Source organism: Dipodomys ordii, unplaced genomic scaffold (assembly GCF_000151885.1).
Source record: "Dipodomys ordii isolate 6190 unplaced genomic scaffold, Dord_2.0 Scaffold55, whole genome shotgun sequence".
Classification (NCBI taxonomy): Eukaryota; Metazoa; Chordata; class Mammalia; order Rodentia; family Heteromyidae; genus Dipodomys; species Dipodomys ordii.
In genome coordinates, this window is record NW_012267271.1 from 3,040,124 (window position 1) to 3,067,047 (window position 26,924).

The following is a 26,924-nucleotide window of genomic DNA, read 5'->3' on the forward strand; positions in this document are numbered from 1 at the left end:
CTTCCTTCCTTCCTTCCTTCCTTCCTTCCTTCCTTCCTTCCTTCCTTCCTTCCTTCTTTCCTCCTTCCTTCCTTTTTTTTCCCCTCTGGTCCTGGGGCCTGAACTCTGAGCCTGGGCGCTGTCCCTCAGCTCTTCAGCTCAAGGCTAGCGCTCTACCACTTGAGCCACAGCGCCACTTCCGGCTTTTTTTCTTTTTACTTATGTGGTGCTAAGGAATCAAACCCAGGGCCTCATGCATGCAAGGCAAGCGCTCTACCACTGAGCCACCTTTCCAGCCCTGATTTTTCTTAATGTTTATTTTACTTGATAATTAATGTTTTTGAAATTGTGGATTTATAGTTGTCACCAAATTTGGAAAACTTCTGGTCATTATTTCAACATTTCTTTTCATTTCTCTTTTATTGGGGCTCCAGTAGCACCTATATTAGATTGGTAGTGTCTCGTTTCTTAAGTAGACAGAAAAAAACATATAGAAAAAATACAGGAAAAATCAGAAATTAAATGAAAGCTGGGTGCTGGTGGTTCACGCCTGTAATCCTAGCTACTCTAGAGGCTGAGATCTGAGAGTCATGGTTCAAAGCCAGCGGGGAGAAGAAAACCTATGAGGCTCTTATCTCCAATTAACCACCAGAAAACTGGAAGTAAAGCTGTGGCTCAAAGTGGTAGAGCACTAACCTTGAATGAAAGAGCTCAAGGACAGCACCCAGACTGAGTTCAAACCTCAGGACCAACACTCATACAAAAAAAAAGTAAAGTAAGAGAAAAGAGTGGGCATTGGTGGCTCATACCTGTAATCCTATCTACTCAGGAGGCTGATATGAGGATCATGATTGGAAGCCAGTGCGGGCAGGAAAGTTTGTAAGATTTTTTTTCTCCAACTAATCACCAAATAAGCTAGAAGAGGGGCTATGGTTCATGTGGTAGAGTGCCAGCCTTGAACAAAAAAGCTCAGAACAGTGCCCAGGCCCTGAGTTCAAGCCCCAGGATTGGCACACTATACAAAAAAAAAAGTAGAAGAAAAAAAGGGGAAAGTTATTGAGAATTGAAATTCTTTGTAAAAGGCATATAATAAACTGGCAAGTCTGATAGTGAAAGGAAGTAAAATAAACAAATGTGAAAAGTTTAAGAAAAGATGATGTATAGCTTTTGTGTGCAGCCAAAATCTTGCTGTGTTGGATAATTTCTACTGCTATTTACGAGGAAATCCTGCCAGGCACTGATGGCTCACACCTGTAATCCTGGCTACTCAAGAGGCTGAGATCTCAGGGTTACAGTTCAAAGCCAGCCCGGGCAGGAAAGTTGTGAGACTCTTATCTCAATTAATTACTCAAAAAGCAGAAGTGGAGCTGTGGCTCAAGTGGTAGAGTACTAGCCTTGAACAAAAGAGCTCAGAGACAGCGCCCAGGCCCAGAACCAACAAGCCCTACAACTGACAAAGCAGGAAGAGAAGGAGGAGGAGAGGAAGGAGGAGGAAGGGGAGGAGGAAAAGGAAAGAAAAAGGAGAAAGACGACATCCTATTCTTTATGTATCCAAGGAAACTGGAAATGTTATTAGGGAATTATTTCCAACAAGAGAACTAGGCCCAAATTGGTTTTAGGTTCAATCACCAATATTTCAAGGAACAGGTAATTCCTACATCATACCACCAGCACCCAGCTTCAAGCTCTCCCCCGCCCCTCTCATTTTAAGCAGTACTGTGTTTCTTAGAACTCAGCGTTTCATGCTTGGTAGGCGTGTACTCTACTACTTTATTTGCCCCTAGCCCTTTGTGCTCTGGTTATTTTGCCCCTAGCCCTTTTTGCTCGGGTTATTTTTGCCCCTAGCCTTTTTTGCTCGGGTTATTTTTTGCCCCTAGCCCTTTTTGCTTGGGTTACTTTTTTTGCCCCTAGCCCTTTTTACTCTGGTTATTTTTGAGATAGGGCCAGGCTGGTCTGGACCACAATGTTCTTCTTTATTCTTCCCACCATGGCTGGGATGACAGATGTAAGCTGCTACACTCAGCTTTTTCTATGGAGATGTGGTTTTGTGAGCTTTCTCTTCCCTAGGCTTGGCTGGAACCATGGTCCTCCCAATCTCAGCCCCCCATGTCACTGAGATGACATATCCTTTAAGCCAAACTAGTAGCTGAGATGGAGTCCTGTGAACTTTTTTTCCCAGGTTGACCTTGAACTGTAACCCTCCTGCACTCCATCTACAAATAACTAGGATTATAGGTGTGAGCCACTGGTACTAGCCTTGATTGTTTAACTTTCTAGTGATGCTCAGTACCTTAGTAACACTCACTAGGTGTTTATCCAATGGATAGACTGCACTGGTGTCCTCCACAGACCCCAGAGCTTCTTGAACTCCACACAGTTTCTGAGGTGCTTTGCCATCTGTCTTTGTATACGTGCACATGCACACACACACACACACACACACACCCTCTTCTCATGGAGTTCTGTACACACACACACACACACACACACACACACCCTCTTCTCATGGAGTTCTGTTCTGGCTCTGGGTTCTGATAACTACTTTGCTTTCTTCTGTTGCAGCTCTTAGCACTCATCCTAGCTGTGGGTGAGTGCATCTCTCCCTATGCACCCCGCCTCTGCCGGCTGAGGCCCGGTAGCCTCCATAGAGCTTCACCCTGTGCCCAGCACAGGGCCTGGGTGGGTCAGACTCCACCAGGCATGTGAGGGATGCTTACTGAATTGAATCCGCTGCCTCTTTTCTCTCCTGCCTTTCTGTGCCTGGGAGATTGGATGCCAACATCCAGCTAAGTTATGTTTGTGTTAAACATGAATTGGAATGCAATTACAGCCAGCAGTATGGTTTGAGAGCTGAGTAATTGAGTAAATAAGAAGAGTGACTTAGCCACACCGGCCAGTTCATCTCCTTTGCTTTCTTGTCTCCTGTCACTGAGCATGACTCATGAACAGGACGAGTTCAGCTTCTCTTACATCCCAGCACTTGACACTCTTCCTGCCCTCCTTGTCTTATGTAGTCTCTTCTGGGCTTCTTTACCCCTGTAAGACACCCAGAGCCAGAGTGGATTGTCTCAGTCCCCCCAATGGTCTTGGTGGAGAGATGGAGAGAGGTGGTGGCCACACTGGGAGGCAGGACCTGTACCAGTATGCAGGCCAGCTCCATTCCCAAGTCCTGGGGAAGCTGGGCAGGCTCCCAGGGGTTTTGGCTGATCCTAGGATCACTGCTTTCTCTACAATCTTGCTAAGCCCCTGCTGGCAAGCACAGACATTACACAGTTAGCGGAATCACCTCCTTGTCTGAGGCTCGCCCAGAACCAGCTTCTTTAGGTTGGGACTACATAGACATCCATTGCTTCAGCTCCAATGGAAGGGCTTCCTTCTTGTTCTGAAGGCTTTAGAGGAACAGGAGCCGTGACTCAAGTGGTACAGCACCAGCCATGAGTTCAAGCTCTAGGCCTGACACAAAAGCAAAAACAAAAAAAACTAGGTGCTTAGAGGGGCGGGGTCTCCAAGATCTTGAACCACATGCAGTGCTTGCAAATGAGAACTTCTATGGGCTCCTACACCAGCTGTTTGCTCTTTAAAAAAAAAAAAATCACCAACTTCCTGGGCCCAGAGAGGGGTTTTGTCAAGCTCTGGAGAGCTACATATTAAGGCTCCACCAGGTGCAGGCCTTGTGCCTGACGTGTGTGTCTGACGGAGTTCCTACCTGGGATCACATTCCCAGGCAAAGGGGTGGCTGTCGTGAGGAAAGGGCTGGTGGGGAGCAGAGCCCTTCCGCAGCCTTCCTCCCTCCTCATTCATCCACCCCCACGCACATTCCCTCCACTTTCCTACCTGTGGTCGCCATGCTCAGTCCCTCCCTTGCTCTGTCAGCCTCTTCCTTCTCCACTCGCCACAGAAACGCGCTGCTGTCTACTCTGTGCTGAACAAGCCAAGGCCATCAGCTTCATGGCCCTGCCGGCTTCTCGGATGCTCTTCCCCCAATGGTTCTCTGCTCTGGCTTCAGCCCTCCCTAGTGTCCCACCCCGGGCTTCCTCCTAGTCCTCTTATCCCAGTCCAAGGTTGGCTATCCAAGATAAAGACAAATGGCCCATACGCCTGCCACTCAAACGAAAGCCACCACTCACATTGTGTCCTGTGTCCTTCTGATTTTCCTCCATGAGTGTGTGTGTGTGTGTGTGTGTGTGTGTATTCTGCTCTATACATTACTTTATAACCTGCTTGATATTGCCTTATGTTTTCTTACTGTATTGTTGTAGTATTTCCCTAGGCCACCCCAAGACTAATATAATCCCTTCTGGGTCCTCTCCCCTGTGTTCTGCTCTGCTGTCCCTCATCTCCCCTCTGTAGTACTTTCCTGCAGGGGGCTCAGCACAGCCTTCTCTGCTGCCTGATCTCTTGCCCACCCTCTCCAGCTGTGCAGTGGGAATTGGGTCCTCCTGCACTTGGCTGCCCCCTCTCCAGCTCACACCAGGTCCATATCCCACCTCTGGTTAGACAAGATGCCCATGGTTGGGCTGTGGTTCGCAGACACCTCCACTCACCCCCAAAATCAGCCCCAGCCCCTCACTGCCCCTCTTTTGAACCTGCCACCACAGCCCAGAGGCCTCCCAGCACCCTGTCTGAAAGGTTCTTCATTCTGCCTCCACCCACGTGCAAATCTCACTCCTGTCCCAGCCAAAGCATCTTCCAGGAGGCTCTGCTCCCTCTCTCCCTCCCCCAACACTCCTCCTCTAGCATCCCTACCCAGCTTTCTTCAGCTCTTCTCCTTCTTCCTCTCCATCTTGCTCCCTTGGGGGGCAGATCTGACCTCACATCATCATGGACACAGCTAGCCTGATCTCCATTCTCCCCTCCATGCCCCACAGCTCAGCCCACAAATTCCCCACCCCACCTCTAACCTTCCTGACATCCTCCCCTGGCGGGCTGGGACTCTCCTCTTCCCTGTTGTGGCTCTGGCGATGCTCTATGACAAATCCTGCCTCTCCTTCCCTACCCTGATGACTTTCCCATCCCCAGAGCTGCGCTCAGCTGCGTGTTCCCCCACAGTGCCGAAGCACCTCTGCTTTGCACTATCACTTCCATAGCAGCAGGACAGAAATAACAAATAAGAAAGCAGAGAAGAGAGCCCGGTGCTCTGCAAGGTCACACCGAGCTGAGTCCACAGCCGGGCCATCCGGCTCCTTACCTGTTCCCTCCCAGCTGCCTTGCCTTACGTGCGTGCTGTCCCCTGCAGGAGGGACGGGGCTCGTATCTGTTTGTCCACAGTCAGAGCACGAGTGCTTTGTCAATATTTGCAGGGAGAAAAGTAAAGACTGTGGCTGGGAGGGATGAGTGGGCCCTGGTGCTGGCTGATGTGTATGAGGGGATCCACCTGGGTGTGGAAGGGAAGCAGTGCTTCCTATCCTCCACCACCACCACCCACGTTCACCAGGGGCAGAGGTGGCAGGAGGGGGTAGCCATGGTTTTGATCCAACACCCAAGGTTTGCTAGGGGTAAATGATGGCGGTGTATAGGTCGTGGGCAAATGCTTTGCTGCCTTGTTTTTTTCCATTCTTATTATCACATCTGCTGTTTCTATCTATAGAGACAGAAATTGAGGATCAGAGAGGGTAAGGAAGGCAACCCAGGGAACACAGCTACAACTAAGTGAAACAAGGGCTTGAATCACCTCTGACCATGTTTTGAGATGCTGTGTTCTCTGCTAGTCTGACCCAGGAGAGTAGAGATTGGGAGTATGGACAGAGGTGGTTAGCCCAGATTCCAGCCAGTGTGCAGCTAGGCTGTGTGCGTGCCTAAGTTTTTTATTGTATTTTTGTTGTTGTTTTGGTTGTGGGCCTGGGCACTGTCCCTGAGCTCTTTTGCTCAAGGCTAGAGCTCTACCATTTTGAGCCACAGCTCCACTTCTGGTTTTTGAGTGGTTAATTGGAGATAAGGACTTTTCTACCTGGGCTGGCTTTGAACTGCAATCCTCAGATCTCAGCCTCCCGAGTAGCTAGGGTGACAGCATGAGCCACTGGAGCCCAGCAAGTTTTTTAAGAGAGTAAAGGTCACCAGCACTGAATAGTACGCATGCCTATTTCTTCAGTAATTCCTTCTATCAAAATACAAAGGTATTATATGTTTTCTTCTAAAATTGTTTTCCTTTTTGTATTTAATCTTTAATGTAGAATTGGTTTTTGGCATCAAGTAGGCTGTGATTGGCTTTTTGTTCTGCCATGGCTGTCTGGCGTGAGCATGCTGGCGATTGGGTTGTTGGTGCTTCAGTCACTGTCGTCACCAGAGGCTCTGTGACAGATATGTCCCGTGGCTGAGCAGAATGACTCACCTGGATGTTTGTCAGCCACCAAGGCTGCTGCCCACAGCGCCACATCCTGACCTGGCCCTCGAGGTATGGCAGAGGCCAAAGCACTATGGCCCAGGCCCTCCCTCTTGGAGTCCTGGAATAAGGGGATGCCACCTGCCCTGCTGAGTGCCTCTCTCCTCTCCCACCATGGGCCACTCCATCCCTAGCACTGCCTTCAGTCAAGGAGGCCAAAGTTGGTCAAGAGAGCCATCAGTTCATGAGCTTTGCCTAGTCTTCAGGGCCTCGGCTGGAAATGAAGCTCTGCCCTCTTCCTCCCGGCCCACAGGAGAATCGGCCTCTCACGACCTCCCCAGCCTCACACCTGAGCCCCACACAGGCTGAAGAAAGCTGTCTCAGGGAGCCTAGGATACACATCTACAGGACCTTACTTTGGAGGCCAGAAATAATAATACATAACCAACATTTTTGAGTGTCTGCCATGTAACATATCTTACACTAAGTGCCTTTTTAATTTTTTTTATTGAGACACAGTTCACATACCATAAAATTCATTCTTTGAAAGTGTACAGTTCAGTGGTTTTGAGTATAGTCACAGAGTTGCACACTGTTATTGCATTGTAATTACAGAACACAGTCATCCCCTGGGAGAGCCCCTCCTCCCTGACAGCCATCTCCTCCCCCTCCCTCAGCCCTGGCAACTACCAGCCCTACTCTGGTCCCTGTGGATTTTCTCTTTGGGATAGCTTATATGATCAATACCATATAATCCAAGTACTTTTGGGACATCTAGCATGATGCTTTCAGAGTTTGTCTATGCTGTTATGTACTAGCTCTTCATTCTTCTTTATGACTGAATAATGATCCATTGTGGAGCTAAACCATGCTTTGCCTATCAGTTAGTGGACATTTGGGTTGTTTCCACTGTTGGAAAGTTATGAAAACTTCATAGTAAACATTTCACATGCCAGATTTCGTTGGATGTATGTTTTTTTTCTTTTCTCTTGAGCTTTTATTTAGGATAGAAGTTGTGAGTTGGATGCTAACTGATGTTGAATCAGCAGGAGCTGCACACAGTGGTATCCAAAGTGGCCAAATCCAGGTTCCATGCCATCAGCAGGTCTGGGTTTTTTTTTTTTTTCCCACATTCTCACCAAGATCTGTCATTATCTGTCTTTTAATTTGTACTCATTACAGTAGGCCTGAAATGAGTGGGGGATAAATGATTTATGGTTTGTTGTGTTTTTTCTCATATGATCCTCACAGCTCATCCTATGAGTAAGAGAATATTGCTGTTTTCCATTTTTCCATGAGGCTCAAGACAGTTGATGTGTGTCTTTGGGAACTCCCACGTGTGAGCAGCAGAGCTAGGACTTGAACTCAAATCCACCTAACTTCCCAAACCCAAGTTCAGTGGCTGGTATCACCAGGGAGGCTCTGCAGCCATGAGTTATTTCAGCCGGGTGCAGAGAATGACATTGTTTAGAATGAGGGAGGGAGGGGAGGAGCCATGGGAGGAGGCAAGACCGGTGGGCATGCCTGGAGAAGACTTGTTTGATGCACGAATCACAGGGAAGCAGGGCAGACTCCAAGAGGCACTGGGCCAGTGGGGATGGATGGCCCATGCTGTCCTTATGCCTTCAACTCAGGAGACTGAGAAACACCTATCAGTCTTTCTTAGGGACAGAGCCATGTATTTCTTTTGCTTAAAAGTATCAGACATTTCAGCTGTGACAGACTTGAGCTGTCTGTTCAGAATATAAAATAATGAGGCAAATCAAATTGGAACCAAAAGCCAACCAGGAAGACCCTGGAGTCCTCACCAGTAACTCTGCAGAGAGCATTAGGGTGGTTGGATCCACTCCCTGCCTCCAAGCGGTGTGCAAAGGGCGGTGATGAAGAATTCAGTCATTTCTGATCTGGGCCAAGTGTTGGATTTCCACAGTGGATGATCTAACGTGTCCGCAGGCCTTTGAACTTCATTCTTGTTCAGAGTGGCAGCCAGATATTTCCTCCGGAATGTCTGCAGAATTTCCTGGCCCCAAAATACACCTTTGAATTGTGGGTGGGCCCTCTTTAAACCCCAGGGTGTAAACAGGGTGTTGAAATGGGTGGTTAGCATGGAGAGCATTTCCCCATGGGCCAAAGCTACTGGATTCAGAGGCCCAGGAGCTTTCCTTGGCGAATGGCTTGCGGCCTCCTCTCTGATTGCCTTAGTGGGGTAACTGATTGATTTACAAGGGATTTCTCAAGTTTAAACCCAGCCGGATTTAGAATTCTCATCCCATCAAATGAAGTCTTTAACAATTATAATTTTTCTTATTCTAAAAAAGCTCATTTAAGAGAAAAAAGTAGCACAACATACAGGCAAGTCACAGAGCATTTAAAAGGGAAAAAAACACCATAATTTCAGCTGACCAGAGTTAAATAGTGTCTAATACTTTGCTTTATATTTATATTTTCATAGATCCTTTTTTATACAGATTATTTTTTTTGTCGGTTGTGGGGCTTGAACTCTGGGCTTGGGCGCTGTCCTTGCGCTCTTCAGCTCAAGGCTAGCACTCTACCACTTGAGCCACAGCACCACTTCCGGTTTTCTAGTGGTTTATTGGTGATAAGAGTCTCATGGAGTTTCCTGCCTGGGATGGCTTTGAACCGTGATCCTCAGATCTCAGCCTCCTGATTAGCTAGGATTACAGGTGTGAGCCACCAGTGCCTGGCTAAATTTTTTTATAAAGGTCATGGACAGTGGGGTTACTGTTACGTAAGTGAGGTAAGAGTACATTTCTTTTTTTTTTTTTTTTTGGTCAGTTGTGGTCCTGAACTCTGGGCCTGGGCGCTGTCCCTCAGCTCTTCAGCTCAAGGCTAGTGCTCTACCTCTTGAGCTACAACGCCACTCCCGGCTTTTTCTGTATATGTGGTGCTGAGGAATTGAACCCAGGGGCTGATGCATGCAAGGCAAGCGCTCTACCACTGAGCCACTTTCCCAGCCCAAGAGTACATTTCTTTTTTGACAATGTCACCCCTTGCTGCACTCTCTTCCATTTCATACAGATTACTTTTAAAACATAACATTGGGACCACGATGTCCAAACTGTTTTGTAAACTATTTTGTGAGCCATCTGTGTTCATAAATCTATGTCCTTAAAGTTGCCTAATCATGAGAATGAGAATGGCAGTGTCCTTGTTCACTTTTGCCTTTGTGAGAGCCCTTCCCAGCTTACCTGGATCCAGAAAGAGCTGGCCAGACTTTCTTCTCTACAGCTTATCTACTTCAGGTTTACTACTGGTTCTTCAAGGAGTTCACCCCCTCCCAGATCTTAAAGGTCAGACTTTTCCCCTCCCTCCTCAGAGCACACCCCTCTAGACCTGCTCTCCTTCCGGTTGGTCTCACTTCCTACATGCCACTTTTTCTGAGATCATCTCAGGTTTGGTTTTATGTTTGCTATGTGCCTTTCCTCATCTAGAATGTGGCTCCTGGGGGTCAGAGAATGGTCCATCTCTTTCAATGCTCTGTCCGCATCAAGGCAGCTTTGGGTCCCCAGAAACTCAGCACGCTTGACAATGCTGTGTGCCCCATGTGTACCAGCTGACACATCTTTGGAGTCTACCTTTTATCACAGGATATACGTGGTTTCAAGGCTTTAATGTATTTTTTATTATTAAGTAGTCGTACAAAGGGATTTTAATTTGTCAGATTATGAGTTCAATGCACCTTGATCAATGTAAGCCCTTCCATCATCCTCCCTCCATTATTTCCAAATTTCAAGGCTTTATTTTATTTTATTTTTATCAGTTATAGGGCTGGGCACTGTCCCTGAGCCTCTTCATGCTTAAAGGTAGCGTTCTACCACTTGAGCCACAGTGCCACTCCTGGTTTTTGAGTGGATAATTGGAGATAAGAGTCTCATGGGGACTCTTCTGCCTGGGCAGGCTTTGATCTGCAATCCTTAGTTTTCAGCCTCTCAAGTAACTAGGATTACAGGCATGAGCCACTGGCACCAGACTAATTTCAACTTTTTTGATGACAGCGTCAGATGTACCTAACTAGTTGTCCTTCCCAGTGCTTAGCAGTGATAGTGGTGTCTACTTCCGCAGCCCCTGGGTGCTAAGTGTTGCCACCCCTAGCCCTCACAGAAAAAGTCTCCATGTGTTGTTCTCTTTGGAATTTAATAATTGCCCGTGTTTACCAGTCCTTCGTATTTGTTGGCTATTTGTGATGCTCTAGAAATTGCTGAGTTGATAGCCTTGTCCATTTTTTCAACTGAACTGTTTGTCTTTTCCTTGTTTTTTTTTCCTTTATGAGAGCCATTTAACTATATTCTCTCACAAACTTTTTGATTTGCTGTTTTTGCCCCACCCAACCTATCACAGACATAATTCTGTATGTGTCTACCATCCTAAAAGCAGAACCAGCCATTGCATGGATGTACTATACTTTCTGAAACTAGGATCCTTGGTTGTGCAGTTTCTTCATCAGATAGGAACTGCAGCTACTTCATGGCCATTGCTATGAATGCTATATCAAGTGAGTCACTTGTGCTAATGGTTTTTGGAGAATAAATGTTGTGTAAGTGAGCAGAAGTGAGTGGAGAATGCTTAGCCAGAGAGCAGAGGAGAAGCTAGAATACAGGTTGTATATGCACACCTTGCTCAGGCCACCCCAAAGTGTGTGTCCCCCCAACTAGCTTACTTTTCCTGAGATGTGGTGGCTCAAATTTCCCATGGTTTCTGTGAATGTGTGTCCTGTGAATGTGTGTCCTAAGCAATCTTGAGTTCTGTCTTATAAGCAAAAGAGTATGAAGACCTCGAGCCTTACCTGAATATATGACACCCTTTAAAGCCACAAAACTATGTTAGACTTAGGTCTCACAAAGTAACTAAGGCATTTTGGTATGAAAATTAGTATCAACTATGGCTTAGTCTGTTTTCAGTTGGTATAACAGGAAACCACAGACTGGATAAGTTATAAGCAACAGAAATTTATTTGTCCCAGGTTCTGGAGATGAGGAAATCCAAGATGGAGGAGCCACATCTAGTGAAAGTCTTCTTGTTGTTGGAAGGTTTCACCAGGGAGAAAGCACAGGAAAGAACACCTGGAGGCCAAACTTGTTCCCCTCAAGCTTCCAACCCTCTCACACTATCAGCCTCAGGCCATTCCTGAGGGCAGAGCCCTGGGGCCTAAGCACCTCTCCTAGGCGCCCCTCTTCCTACTGTAAGAGTGGGAGTGCATTTCCACCTGCAGTCTAGAGGAGGTCTGGAGGGGGTCTGGAGGGGATGCAGAGGCTGTGGCATAGTATTCCATTCCATCTGTCCTCAGAGCAAGCTCTCAATACCTCTTGCTCCAAATGGGTCCTCGTGTCCCTTCTGCTGCAGATTTCAGCACTGTGTTGATGCTGTGCTCCCAGCTCCCTCCAACCCAGGGGAAAGCTGGGGGTCTTCAAAGTGGCGCTGACTGGCTCTTTCCATCTGATTAGCACTTATGGTGAGTTCCATATAGATGCTTGCCAGCAGTCTGAAGAGCATTTCCCCAAAGGCAGGGCTCCTGAGTGTGACCAGGTTGCATGTAGGGAGTGGCTTGGAGCAAATGTATTAAAGTTTTAGTTTTTTCTTTGCAAATTGAATGAAGTTTGGGGAGTGAGCAGTACTGATGTCATTGGAGTGAAAAAGTGCATAAAACTTGCTTAGGCCAGTGTCTAAGGCACAGTGCAACCCTGGGTGGTGGGTTCTTTTGCTTTTCTTTCTTTTCATTCCTTTTTTTTTTTTTTCCGGTGGGTCATGGGGCTTGAACTCTGGGCCTGGGTGCTGTCCCTCAGCTCTTCAGCTTAAGGTGAGCACTCTATCACTTGAGCCACAGTGCCACTTCCAAGAGTGGCAGGTTCTTTAAACAGCATTCTTTTGTTTTATCTCAAAGTTCCTAAACAGATGCAACAGATCCTGTAGGAAGGATCTATAGGAAGCTAGACCTACCTCTCTCCGGCTATTGTTCCAGCTTCCTGTCTGTCTGTCTGTCTGTCTTGTGTGTGTATCTGACACTCTCTCTCTCTTACACACACACACATACACACACACTCTTTGTGTCTTCCAGAATGTGAAGGGAATCAGACGCCCAGCTGTGTGAGGAGGAGAAAGATCTGAGTATAAGCCCCGTTGTCCAGGCTGCATCAATGGCTATCACCCTGCTAGGACTTACCCCCCCCCCCAAGCATTATAGCCCTGTTTGAAGCAACCAAAAGTTAACTCTTCATGGACACCAGGTAGTGGAGTAATGGGCCCAGCCATGTGCCATTTTAGACACGATTGCCAGCTTAGAAACACAGCAAGTGCCATGTAGGAGTGAGAGCATGCTGTGCCACTAAGGAAATCCTCGATGCTACCGACAGTTTGTCTAAAGGAACCCTGAACTCCACACCATTTTCCATGTCCGTCCATCCAGCTACTGGCTTTCTACAGTTAAAATGTGCTTTAATCTTCACAAAGTGATGGGTGTATGTACAGATACAAATCTAAGAGCATATGAGAACTGACATGGCCCGGCCACTATCCCCCTCTGTTTCCCAGGAGCAGTTGCTTTCAACCTTGTGAGATTTTCTTCCCTGATGCACAGTCTCCATATGTCAGAGTAATTTGACACACTGTTTATTTTGTGTTTTACCTATCCACAACATTTGTTCTCTTCTAACCTCTTCCTCACAGACTTTGGTTAGACTTTGGGCTATGTGGCTACAAGCTATTCTAGCACAGAGACTGAGTATTTCTTTATCAATCAATGAACTTGGAGTGGATTTTCTTTCTTGGACAAAGCATATTTATTTCATTTGCTCAGTCATACAGATGCTTTTTTTTTTTTTTAGGATGCATGTGAATTCAGGGCCTGTGCACTGTCCTTGAGCTTTTTTCATTTGAGAGGAGCACTCTACCACTTGAACCACAGTGCCACTTCCAGTTTTCTGATGGTTAATTGGAGATAAGAGTCTCACGGACTTTCCTGCCTGGGCTGGATTTGAACTGCAATCCTTAGATCTCAGCCTCCTGAGTAGTTAGTATTACAGGTGTGAGTCTCTGGTGCTTGGACAATTTTTTTCTTTTTTTCAATTTTAAGTGTTAACTTTATATTTCCCTTCCTTTTCCTCCTCCCCCTGGGACTTTTGAGTTTAAACTCAGGACTTCATTTTTGATTGGCTCACTTGCTTGGCTGGTGCTCTGTCCCTTGAGGCAAGCTTCTGGCCAGCTGTTTGCTAGATATCTGGGAGATAGAATCCTACTTTTCTGCCTGAGATGACTTCAAACCATGATTCCCTGATCTCACTCTCATGAGTAGCTAGGATTACAGGCATGAGCCACCAGCCATTTAGCTCTTATTTATTGGTTCCTGATCTCTTTATATTATTTTCACAGTGTTCCTAAGGATTGTCACAGTATTTGTTCTTGTTTGTCGGGTGTAAAAAACCCACTCCTCCCTGGAGGGTTTTGATTGTGGTCTAGGTTGTTCTTTTAGCTTTCTTGATTTCTTCCTATTATGTATGCTGCTTCCAGTTCGCTGCTTTGCATTTGGGGTACTTTGTTCATATCTGTGACTTGTCCCCAGAGCCTAGTGGTCCTTTGTTGTCAGTTGATATTTAGGTATGATTCACTGGCTGATGGAGCTGGAGCTGAAGCAGAGCGGGAGGCCTGTTCCCCAGGACATGGAGGGCCTGTGGGAAGTCACCCCCACAATGCTTCTGCTCCTCCAAACCAGGCCTTCAGTATCCAGTATTAGGGGCTATCTGGGGCAAGAAGGAGGTGCTGGGGCACCACTCAGCCTGCACAGATAAGTCCCTGTCTTCAGTCTGAAGCCACACCCCTTCCTCTCCTTTCACTCCTTCCCTTTGGGGCTGAGGTTCAGAGGTCTTGAGCCTTGATGTGCCCTTTCTGTAGAAATGGGATGACAGGTCTGGGGAAACATGGGAGCCCTGCTGCTTTCTCTCTTTTCTTTTCTTTCTTTTTTCTTTTTTTGCAGTCATGGGGCTTGAACTCTAGGCCTGGGCGCTGTCCCTCAGTTCTTCAGCACAAGGCAAGCTCTCTACCACTTGAGCCACAGTGATTTGCAGGTGTTAATTGGAGATAAGGGTCTCATGGACTCTCCTACCAGGGCTGGCTTTGAACCATGATCCTCAGATCTCAGTCTCCTGAGTAGCTAGGATTACAGAGCCATCCACTCGAAGTCCTGCTGCTTTCTTATAGACTTAGTTCCTGCCCACTCAATGCAGCCCTGAGCTCCCCCCCTCCCCACCTACCAGTGGCATTTGGTGGCACCTCGGGCAGGGCCTGGGCTCAGGGTGTAAGTCACCCCCTCTAGCACTTGTCCCCATGGACAGGCCCTTAGACGGTGGCATGGGTCACATCTCACCTGCGTTTGGCTTCCCTCTTGTCCTACTTTCTCTATCATTTTAGATGATTATTGGCAGGAAAGAGAGAGATCTATTGGGCCCTGGTTATTGGACCACTTCTGGCTCTACCTCCAGTGGCTTCTGCATGCTGGGAAGAAAGGCTGGAGAGAAAGGGCAGTCAGGGGAGTGAGTGTGTGTCTGTGTGTCTGTGTGTGTGTGTCCATGCCAGGGTCTGGAGGGCCTGTGGTTACCAGCAACGATGCTGGGAATGGGCGAGATGCCTGGAGGAGCAGTGGCCTCAGGGGTATGAGAACTCACGGCTCACAATGTGGTAGCTGGGAAGGGAGGGAGGGCGGCTTCTGTGACAGCCATCTTGTGGGCTTGGGCCTGGAAGCTTCACTTACCATGTCACCTGGGTAGCCAGGTAAGCTTTTGCCCACCTCTCTCTGGCTTGTTCATTCATTCCTGTAGCAAAATTTCTATGCTTGGCACAGTTGGTAAGATATCAACCACAAGAGGTGTCACCTAGTCCTGGAGAGAGCCACAGTCCCCAGGTCTTGTCGTGCTGCATATGTGTTTGGAAGACTGGCTTTTGGCCCAGAGATGGGGAAGGAATCTCGGGAGCAGAGGTCAGAACTAAACCCCAGGTGACAATGGAGGACTTTGTGAATCCTGATATTTATGACATCACGATAAATAAGGGGTTGGCTCAGCTGTAGATCCCTTGTCTGGCACGTGTGAGGCACTGGGCTCCATTGCTAGCACTGCAAAGACAAATGACAAAACCAAGACCTGGTGATAATCTGTCCTCACTTGGAATCTTACGGCTGCCTTTGCCAGTGCTTCCCTGTGAGCGTTCATACCCAGGGTGACTACCTTTCACTGGCAGCTTCTTCTCTAACCCACCGTGCCCAGGGAGGGCAGCATCTCCACTTTACCCATAGCAGACCACTTGCCAAACAAAGCCACTGGCTTTCAAGTTCAAGCCTGTGGATTGCATGCTGCCAGGACCTTGGTGCTCCCCATTCCCCTCCTCCCTCTGCCTTTCAGGTTCTGGGGCCCAGGGCCTGTGAGCTTGGGCTGGATTCCCAGGGCACTGGGGGTCAGACACTGCCGTAAGGCAGTCATGGGGTCCCCTCTTCTCACTGTGACATTTGTCTTGTAGATCCTTAGCTCCTCCAACTTAACTGGAGGAAGAATCTACAGTGATAATAAGCAAGGGCCTTTGTGTTGCTGGTGTGAGAAGCTGCCCCAGGGCTATGCCTCTGCAAAAGGGAGGCCGAGGGACTCCAGCCCAGACCACAGACCACAGAGTATGGAGACGCCATGGGGAAGACTATTGACAGTGCACCGTGGGGAACAGGGTGGGGGACAGAAATGGAGGCATGCTAAGAGCAAACCATCCCTAAAATCACCCAATTCTAAGTCTCCTTCAGCATTCAGGACAAATAGATTTGCCTCTTTGCACAAAATCCTTTCTTTTCCCCATCCTAGTAATTGCTAAATTAAAATCCTTTTACCTTGTGAGACTGTGGCTGGGGTGGCCTCCAGGAGTATCTGGGGGCCCCTTCCCCATCCTGTGCTGCTCGGAAGTGTGGGCTGCATGCAGTGCTGGCTGGACTTGATCAAGGCAGTTTGTGTAAAGAATGGAGATATTTTAGCAGTTTGTCAGAATGTCTAGGAGCTCATCAGATCAAGGACAGGATCTCTATGCAAACCATAAAAGCACAATCAAAAGCAGCCAGGAAACCATGGCTCCAAGGCCCATTTGGATGGACCTAGAAAGATGGCACTGTTCCCTGGATCTTCCGATGCCCCCACATGGTTCTAGTGGCATGCAGGCTTTACCCAGTGTCACACGGGCTGAGCCCTTGCCATCTAGTGACAGAGCAGCTGGGAAGAAGGGAATGAGGGCACAGCCCTTGTGCTTCCTTCCCCCAGCACACACACACACCCCTCCCACCCCAGACCAATAATGCACATCAAAGCTGCTTTCACCGTTGAACACTTCCTAGAAAATGGTTTCCCAGTGAGACTAGAAACAGGGAACTGAGTCTGCGGTGATCTTTCTATCATGATGTGGTTGCTGACCTTGAATTCCCCTTTTGGGACTTGTACCAGGAGAATGCAGCATGGAGGGGACTTTCCTGCCCCACTCCCCCCAACTCCTGCCCCCCACCAGGCAGGAGATCCGGCCAGCCCCACCACAGGGTGCCTCTCTCAGGTGCATTTCACACCCCATTGGGTCTTTTTCTGCATCCTGTGCCATCCTCTCTGAACCCCCCCCCCCAGTACTTGTTAATGAGCAGCCTAATGTGCTGACTTCCTAGTCCCTTCTTGGTCCATTATAACAAAAGTTGCTCTTTTCCTCATTAGGACCACGTTTGTCAGGGTGTCTTTAATCAATGGCTTCCCCCGGGACAATATTTTTAGAAGTTGTATTTTTCACACTCTCCCTTTTCCCCTTTTGGAACTTCTCTTCCGTGTGCCTGGTGAAACAAGCTAATGAGATGCCAGGAGAGTTCGGGCCAGTGTTAATTGGACCAGGTATGGAAGCAGCACTTGTGCACACCTTCAGTCTTGCCTTACCTGCGACTCTCTTCTCTCTCTCCCCGGTGCAGGTGGCACAGACAGCAGATGGCGTGGATGCTGACCTCTGGAAGGACGGCTTATTCAAGTCCAAGGTTACCAGATACCTGTGTTTCACAAGATCATTTTCCAAAGAAAATGTAAGTCTAGTGGTGATTTCTGTTTGCTGACAATGCAGAAGTGATTTACACTTCTGTTTGGAAATTTCCTCTTTTTTTTTGTTGTTGTTGTGGTGGTTTATTTTCATTGCCATATTATTTGTGGTTTTAGGGAACTGGGTAGCATCAGCAGCCAGCAGTATGTCCCATTTATTAACAGTGTTATTAGCTATGTACCCAAGTGTACAGTGAATTCCATTAAAATGTCTTCTCCAAAGGACATCAGGAAATTTCTCTCCCAGCTCTCATTTACCTACTTTTTCCTCACCAAGCAGCAAGCAGTGAATCACCGGGCAGTATACATGGGAGAGTAGCCAGTGAACTTGGCTTAATGCTGGCCAGCCAGTACAGCTTAGCTCTAAGGGAGGCCCCAAGGCTGCTCCTGGCTCCCCACACCCAGCCTCAGACATGGCCATATTTCCAGAAGGGCCTTTCCCTTCTCTCTGAGTCTTTCTGGGACATAGGTCTTGCCGTTATTTTTGTAGGTAGGTATCCACACGTGCAGATTGTAAATTTTGATACTTGGACCCTAAGTTAGGAAATTATAAAGGTATTTACAATGACTTTGCCAATATAGCATTTTAATGAATAGTTTAGCAAAAATGGGAAGGGAATTTCTTTCCCTGGTGAGGAATCCCAGGCATCTGTAAATGCCTCCAGGGTCACCCTCTTTCCACACACACCAAGACCCTGAAGTTTATGACTTGTCCACCGTCACCTGTTTTCCCTGGCCCCAAATAGGGAGCATTCAGATTTTCTTTTTTTTTTTAAGTTGGGGGAAGGAGAGGGCATTTTATTTTTGGCTAAATGTTCTTGTCGCTCTCAAATGCAAATCTTTTTTTAAAAATTGCCACTTCACTTTTATACATTTAACTATAAGGAATAATACTGGTTTATGATTAATAAGATCAACCAAAACCAGAGCAACTTGAAACCTTCTTGTTGAGAAGCATGAAGGGGAGAGTCTTTCTGACGCAGCCCCCAGCCCAGGTGTGGCCAGGTAGGGCTCTGCGGTGTTCTGGCTCCCGCTCCCTGCCTTCCCTGTTCCTGTCATTCATTGGTTCTGTTTTTTTTATATTGACTCCTAATGTGTTGGGACATTCATTTCTTCTTTCCACCTAATTACAAGAGCCGTGCATTTGCTTGTAGTCGGCGCACTTTGTGACTGAGGAGAAGGCATTGGTGGGCTCAGGGAGTGTTTTTACTGCAGGGATTTAAATGTGTTTTGAATACCGGGAACATGGCCCAGGCACGTACAGTGTACCCACGCAGGTCCCACCGCTCCCCGGAGCCCAAGGAGACACCAGACAGCAAACGTGGAGGAGACAGCAGACAGCAAGCCTGGTGGTGGCATTGCCCTCCCAGACATGAGCCCCTGAGGGTATCAGTAGGTCCTATCACCCTCCTTTTTCTACCACCCCTCCCAGGGGCCTACCAGCATCACTGTCCCTGGAGCTTTTGAGCTCCTGTCACCTCTGTTCTGTTGCTGGCCACTACTGCTTCCTGTGGAGGGTCAGTCAGCACGCTCCTGCGGCCTGGCTGTGAGGGGACTGTCCCCAGATCTGGACTAATGCTTGTCTGCACCCTTCTCCTTTTAGCTTCCAGGTGTTCCTTCCTGGTCTCTAAGGCTCATCTGCCAAGACCACAGAGGCTTCAGTCACAGCTGCAGAAGACGGCTATGACCTCTGTGGCCAGTTCTGGTTCTGTGTGTGTGTGTGTGTGTGTGTGTGTGTGTGTAGTTACATTTTCTCCACTGGCCTGCAGGGAAAAGAGGCACCACTCCCTAGGGAGTGTGGTCAGTGACAAGTCCAGCCAAAAAGATGTCACCAGGGCTTGTTAGTTTTGTGTGTCCCGAGTACCTATGTTCTATGGAACACATTGATTTGTTGACCATCCCCAGCTGAGTATTGAGGTGCTGAGGGGTATCAGGGAGCAAAAGAGCAGTGGAGGAAGCCCCTGCCACACTTCGATGCAGTGTGGAAACTGGGTTCGCTCCATTTTGGGGAACAATAAATGGGATCGAGATGGTCAGGTCAAGGGATGAACTTTATTTGGAATGGAATCTCGGGGGTTGGCAAGAGCCCAACTGCCAGCCAGGTGAAGTGGGACAGGAACCAGGGGTATCTTAACTGGTTTCATCCAGTCGGTCCTGGCCCTTGCTGTTTGAACCATGGCTTTGTAGAGCATAATTTTTCCAGCAGTGCTGGAAGGTGGGGGGGACCTCAAAGCTGGGCAGATTCTTAATTAGGTGACTTGAGACTCCCAGTGTAGGAGTTTGGGGAGCCTCCTTTGGAACCTAAATTCCTTTCCCCCAATAATGCTATTAATACAGAAACCCGGCTTCGGAGTGACATTGCTTCCTGGGGAAGGATGGAGATTAATTGCACTTTTCATGCCCTGTACTTTCTGCATTACCTGTAATAATAATGTACATAGATTAGGTAGGGAGGATATTAAACAGAAGGATTTATGAACATTTGAATATTAAGTTGGTTATCTGTGGCTACCTTAAATGCAAGGTTGTCAAAAATAATTACAGTATACTAGCAAATACTGGCTACCAGAGACAATATAAATACACTGAGTCAGTGCGTATTGGGCTTTTGGCATGAATCATGTGCTCAACAAGGATTGGGAATACGTTCTTCATATTTATGAGGAGGAAATGAAAGGGAGCCCGGATGGGGGAGGGGAGAGGAACAAGCAAAATTAATGGTGTCACAGCCCAAGTATATTAAACCTGCATAGCGGCAGCCCCAAGCATGAGGGCCTCGCTTGGGCTGCAGGAAGCTTCACCCGTGCAGCCTCCCATTTGGTATGCACAGGACGGTTTTCTGGTGCTTATTTTCATGGAGGCACACACCCCCTCCCGTGCTCTGGTCGCTAAGTGGTTTGCAGTTGACTTCTGTAAAACCCAACTTGTCGAGTCAAAGACGTTGGAGAAGGATATTGATGAATGCCCATCCATCTACAGGGCAGCAAAACATGCCCAGTTGTTAATTTCTCAATGCAGAAAGCAGTGATGACATGGAAAAGCAACTGGCATGAAAAAAAATTATGATAGATTAGATCAGGCAATTCTGAAAGCAGCTGATGTGTGTGAGTTGGGCGAGCGGTCAGAGATTTATTCCGCGTTGCGGGGGCGGGGGTGTCATGTCCCACTAACTGTGCACATTGTCTTCCTGAGGAACCCCCTCCCACACACCCCCGCCATCTGGGATGTAATAACACTAAATTGTTGGCCAGTGTCATAATGCTCAGAGAGGAAAGAATGGATTCTTGATGGCAGGCCACGAACTCACCCGTCACGGGCTCCACTTGCCATCTTGACCTTCATATTGCCGTGTGAGGAATTCATTTCCTTTGTGTACTTTTGGTTCATAATGTATTTCTTAAACACACTTTCAGAATTCTTTATGATATGGCTTAGATTTTATGATATGCCACCTAAAGCAAATCTGATTTGATTTCTGACTCTCAGTGACCCACTCAGTTGAAAAATGTGCCCCCAAACGTTAATTGATTCGGCAGATAACTATCAGGCACCCGTGGTGGGACAAGCACTATGCTAGGCTTGGGTTTGGGGTGGGAGCAGAGATCATTTTGGTTCCCATGGCATTTAAAGCTCTAGTGGGACCATAGATTTTAGACACATAATTTCACAAGTAAGATTCTAAAGGGACACAAAGTTCACACACACACACACACACACACACACACACACAGAGTACAGTGGGGCATGGCTTAGTTTAGATGACAGGAATTTCCTGATGACTTTCAGAGACTCTGGTGTCATGTGGTGGCAGAGTGAGTCCTTGGCTCCCTGGGTAGGGAGTTGGAGATGGAACCTTCCCTCCCTACCCTCCCCCAGCCCCCAGCAAGACAGGAACAAAGGCCTACAAGGTTGTGGCCAAGGGCAGAGCATAGGCTGACTGGCTGGAAGGCTGTCCAGACAAGCCAAAGGAGAACAGGTCATTCTGGGCTCTGGAGGCTACGGTAGGGGAAAATAGGGGTATGTAGTGTTTTGCTTTGTATCCTAACAGGAGAGATATGGGACAAGAACCCATCATTCTTCCCTTAACTGGCTCTGATGAGGCTGCAAATGGCCCTGAAGATGTTATTGAAATCTCTGTGGTGGCCCTGTGTATTTAAGTTGCAGGACAAATTTCTTTAGGGCTGTTTCTAAATGTGAAATGCAGGCTGCAAGTGCCGGCGTGCTCACAAAGAATTCTCACTTGCAGTTACAGAATGGGGCACTAGTCTTTGAAAGATGTTTTTATACCAGTTACGTAAAGTGCGCACAGTGGACCCCACATCCCATCACTAAACAGGAGCTGTAAGAGGCCCTTTGTGCATGTCCTTTCAGAAGACGTGGAGTACGGAGGCAGCAGGGCATTTACTCTGCTTATGATTCTTGGGAGTTTTTACAGAAAGTATCTAATAACCAAAATGTGCATCTATGTGCACACTCCCATCTGGGTCCAGTGGCAATTCTCCCTACAGGTGTCCTCAGGAAGCTGCTCTTTCCCAAGCCTGCTGGCTTTTGCTGTTTGTGACACCCAGGGCTGAGTGGCCGCAGGTCCAGGGACCTGTGCACAGCTACCCTCTGCTGGGTTCTAGCTACAGAGTTTTCTGGATCATCCGTCCAGCTCACCAAAGCTGAGTCTGAGAAGGTAGCCTTGAGGTTCTGGACATGAAACTCCTTCCCGGGGGCCACTGGAGTCCCTGTGTAACCATGAGGGAACATTAAGTGTCACCTACTCTAATTAACCTGCTGTCGTAAAGCTGCATGAGTCATCGTGTTAAATATGCATCTTCAAGCCAACATGGCCAACCTACCGCAGGCAGGTTCAGATTAATCGTCTGTATCTCTTTTCTTCTTCCCAAGAGTCATTTGGGGAACGTGCTAGTGGACATGAAGCTCATTGACATCAAGGACACACTGCCCGTGGGCTTCATCCCAATCCAGGAGACGGTGGACACACGTGAGTCACCCCCTAGTGCTGCCAGTCCCGTGCCAGTCTTCTTTCCCCCAGGAGGACTTTGGATGATTTTCCTTGGGATATACTAGGAGACCTCACTGTGTGCCAGGAACAGAGCCTGCTGCTCATGATGCCTGTCTACCTGGGTCTCTGAGGCATCTGCAGTGTTCCTGGTGGTGGTGTGTGAACACCTCAGGAATGGAACCAGAAATCTGGTGACAGCCTCCATCTTTAGTCTGTCCTCTGATACTCCTGAAGCCAAACATGACCCAAGACCCAGAAGCAAAAAGAGGGAAATCAAAAGGTGCTTGGGAACCAGAAGGGCAATGATGTGTCCATTTTGGTCTCATGCAGCAAACTAGAAAGTAAGCCAGAAAGACTGCAAGTTAGAGCACACAGGACTTGAATTTGACTACATCTTTTGATCACTGAGCCATGCTGGGCAGAAGTAAACACTGCTGAAACAGAACCTACCTCAGGCCCCACAGCACTGGACCTGGAGCATTGGAACCAAAGCACTATGGTTTTGGTCCTGCTGTTCTTGTTCTGTGGTGCAACAGTGCTGGGAAACTTCTAAATGTTTACACTTCTTCACTTTGCTGTAATTCATGTATTGTGCTTACTTTTGATTCTGTGTTAGCACCTTAGGAGTTTGCACAGCAGCTTCCTCCTTCTGTGGCATGAGTCATGTGTGCAGTTCTGCCTTTCCTTCTTCATTATGCTCACATTCTTCCATAGTCAGCCTTCTCTGGGGTCACTGTCGGTTTTCCATTTTCCTGCTGGTATTTCCCACAGAATAGTCTCTATATTGGTATAGATACCGCCATAGTTCTGTTACCTGAATGAAGCAGGCAGATCCTATTGTAAAGGTGTGTGTGTGTGTGTGTGTGTCTGTCTGTCTGTCTGTCTGTCTGTCTGTGTGCCTGGGTGTCTTTGGTCCATTGTTCGTTAATTATGAAATAGCATCCAGCCATGTCCTTCTGCATCTGCATGTCTGGTTGTCTTGGCACCATTTGTGGAAAAGGCTCGTCTCTCCCCCATTGATTGGTCTCAGTGTTTTGGTCAAGGAGCACTGGGCTGTAAACACAGGATTTTATTTCTGAACTTGGAGTTCTTTTCCATTGATCCATATGTCTTTCCTTATGAGGTTACCACACAGTCTAGATTTGAAAGAAAGGTTTAAAACCCTCCAACCTTGCTCTCTTGCAATTTGGTTTTGGCTATTCTGGAGGTTCCTGGATTACCATGTGAATTGTAAGATTAACTTGTCTGCTTCCGGACAGAACCAGCTGAAATTTTTTTGATAGGAAGGAATCTTTGACTCTGTTGATGAGTTGTGTGTGTGTAGACTGGGAATGATTTCCTTGTGATAATTTCCCCAGTGCTGGAGCTACAGCACCCCTCTCCACATGAAATGCATCCCTCATCTCCCCACACCCCACTTCTTGCTGCCCCGGTCCTCACCACGCCTTCCTCACTACCCTTTCTCTTCTGACTCCAGGTATGCGAGTTGCTGTTTTACCTGCCCATAGTGCCTTCCCTTGGCCCAGGAAGCCCCCCTGACCCCATCCTTTGTGTGCCCATGCGGGTGACAGTCTGGCATTAGGTCGCCTTGTGGCAGCTTGTGCTCCTTTCTGCAGAGCTTCAGGCCAGGCGCTGCAGGTGCCAAGTCGGGAGAAGAGCGAGGAGCTCAGGCCACAGGGCATCAGGCCTGCCGGCAAGGACCCACCTTGCTACCATGTCCAGCAGGAGGCACTGTTGGCACTGTAAACTGGCAGAGGTCAGGGCCGTGTTGCCTCCTTTGCTGCCTTGCAGAGCACCTGGCATGGCCCGAGTTATAGAGGGATGGAGGACAGCAAGCAGATGCAGGTCCGGGAAGCCAGGCAGGACCCGCCTGCCTCTTAGAACAAGCTGCTGTGTGCTAGCATGGTTGGAAGAACTTAGACTCTGGTATCCATCTTACCTACTATTCAGTCTGACTCTGCCACTTACAGCTGTGCAGCCCTGGGCAGATCCCCTCACCTTCCTGGTCTCAGTTTCCTCATCTGCCAAGTGGGGATGGGGGTGGGGGCTCTTCCTACCCCTTGCAGTTTGTGTCCTAGCTGCTGCTTTGGTTTCCTCAGCCCTTGCTCCTTCTCTCTCTCTTGAGAACGTAGACCATGTCTACAGGAATCACCTGTGCTTCTCGCCGGGCATGGAGCCTTCAGCAGCACATGGCCTCCGTGGAGACCCACTTTACTCCCCTCTGCTGCCAGTGGACGCCCAGAAATCTCCTGTTCTGGGGATGATCCGGGCGTGTGCCTGATTCCCATACCTCCCAGTATAGATGTCCACACTCTTATTCAGTTTTACTATTCTACTTGTTTTTAACTTTTTTGTTTTTGTTTTTGTTTTTTTTTTGGTCCATCGTGGGGCTTGAACTCTGGGTTTGGGCGCTGTCCCTGCGCTCTTCAGCTCAAGCCTAGTACTCCGCCACTTGAGCCACAGCACCACTTCCGGTTTTCTGATGGCTTGTGGGAGATAAGAATTTCACTGCTTTTCCTGCCCGGGCTGGCTTTGAACTGCAGTCCTCAGATCTTAGCCTCCTGAGTAGCTAGGATTACAGGTGTGAGCTACCGGCGCCTGGCAATTGTATCTAACCTTTATTCTACTATTCACTAGCAAGGTTAGGCCTTTACACTGGTGCTTTTACTTCTTCTTACATCAACTAAAATTTCTTGTTAATATCCGTCCCCTACTCCCAGGCCTTTCACATTTGTGGGCTTGGCATGGCTGTTTGTTTTGAATAGTTAGTGGGCCCCACTGTCTTTGCATTGGTTTGCTCCTGAGGCACAGGGCAGTTTTTCCTCTGCTGGTGAACTTGGTCAATGAGGGGCCTGGGGCTGAGACCTGTCTGGGCTGTCGTCAGAAGTTGGGGATCATGTAGGCCTGGTTGAGAAGCCTGTCCCCCATGGCTGGGGCTCCATCAGGTGGCGTCTACCATGCACATTCTGAGGTCAGGCCCTGGACTCTCCATCAGGTGCCTGCACAGAACCTCAGGTCTGAGGACCCCTTCCTTTTTTTGGGGGGGGCGGTCGTGGGCCTGAACTCTGGGCCTGGGCGCTGTCCTCAGTTCTTCAGCTCAAGGCTAGCGCTCTACCACTTGAGCCACAGCACCACTTCCAGCTTTTTTCTTTTTGCTTATGTGGTGCTGAGGAATTGAACCCAGGCCTCATGCATGCAAGGCAAGTGCTCTACCACTGAGCCACCTTCCCAGCCCTGAGGACCCCTTCCTTTCTAATCAAGGACCATTTCCCAGAGACTTCATCCAGGGAACAGGGAGCCTTGTGTCTGCCCCTCCTCTCCTGTCCCAGAGAGTACATAAGGCTCTGAGTTCATAAAGTCAGCCAAAAAGATGAGAATCCTGTAATTGATTTCAAATAGAGTTTGCGGCAATCCACAGAGCACTTAAACCTGGGAAGACTGTTTTGTTTTAGTAAAGGGCTGTGTGCTTTCCTTGTGTTTTTAGCATGACTGAACACAGTTCTATTGCCTGTGGATAATACACTTACTTAAAAAGCAGGCCTGCTAGGGCCTGCACAGTGTAATGAGCGGTTCCAGCCCTAACCCCAGGGGGCGGCAGACAGAGGGTGGGCTGGGGCCAAAGGCTGCATGGCTAAAGCACGCGATCTTCCTGCACTTGGCTCTGTTTGAGGCAGGCCTTGTCTTCTGCACATTTCCTCAGGTGCTTTTGGTGCTGGTCTGACTGCTCAGCCATTGGTTTTTGAAGGTGCTGGGTTGCTCTCGGGGTCTCCTCACCAGGATCCCATTCTGCCTTGTCAGGGACAAGGTTTAGGGTCTGGATTCAGGACATCATTACAGCCTATAGGGCTGATACAGCCGATACAGCCTTCAGCTTCTACACCAGGGAAAGAAGCTCCAGAGTTTCTAAGCTCCAACATGGCTTCATTTTATAGATAGCAAAACCGAGGCCTACAGCATTCAATCAACTCTCCTAAGGTCAGGGCACCAGAATAAGTCAGAGTTGGGATTTCAGCCCAGATCCAGCTGACTCATGGATTGTTTGAAACCATGTTCAAAACCACAAATGAACCACAAGATACACTTTATCACTGGTCACTGCAGCACTTGCTAGAGCCCCAGCTCTCTGAGCTGAGACTTGACAATGAAAAAGAGCCCAGCTATTCATCCTCCTCTGTGCGAATCTGCTCTCAGCAGGCCAAATAATAGGTGGAGAAGTTTTATAGTTAGAGGAATTCCAGCTAACCAGGACACAGACCATCATGAGCTGTGTGTCTACCTGTACAGCCTGGATGTGGCCTAATCCAGCCTTTACCTACCTGAAACGGGACAGAATGCCCTGATCTCTCCAGCCTGTGTGTGCCCTGAAGAGAAATCGAGCAGGAGAGGTTGGGACAGAAGAAAAGGATTGAGAGATCCATCAGCCTGGTGTGGCCTTGAGCCATACAAATCAGCAGTTAGTAATGGTCTGAAATAATGGAGAAGGGCTGGGAAGGTGGCTCAGTGGTAGACGCTTGCCTTG

General features: G+C 48.2%; 1 protein-coding gene across 1 annotated transcript in view; it reads left to right on the top strand.

Moving 5' to 3' along the window:
• The window catches only part of Mvb12b (multivesicular body subunit 12B), a 153,560-nt gene that overhangs the window by 17,347 nt on the left and 109,289 nt on the right, over window positions 1-26,924 (top strand). The window contains exons 2-3 of the mRNA XM_013021529.1: window positions 17,274-17,381; window positions 22,288-22,384. Coding sequence (XP_012876983.1) covers window positions 17,274-17,381; window positions 22,288-22,384 — 205 coding nt within the window. The remainder of the gene's footprint in view (window positions 1-17,273; window positions 17,382-22,287; window positions 22,385-26,924) is intronic.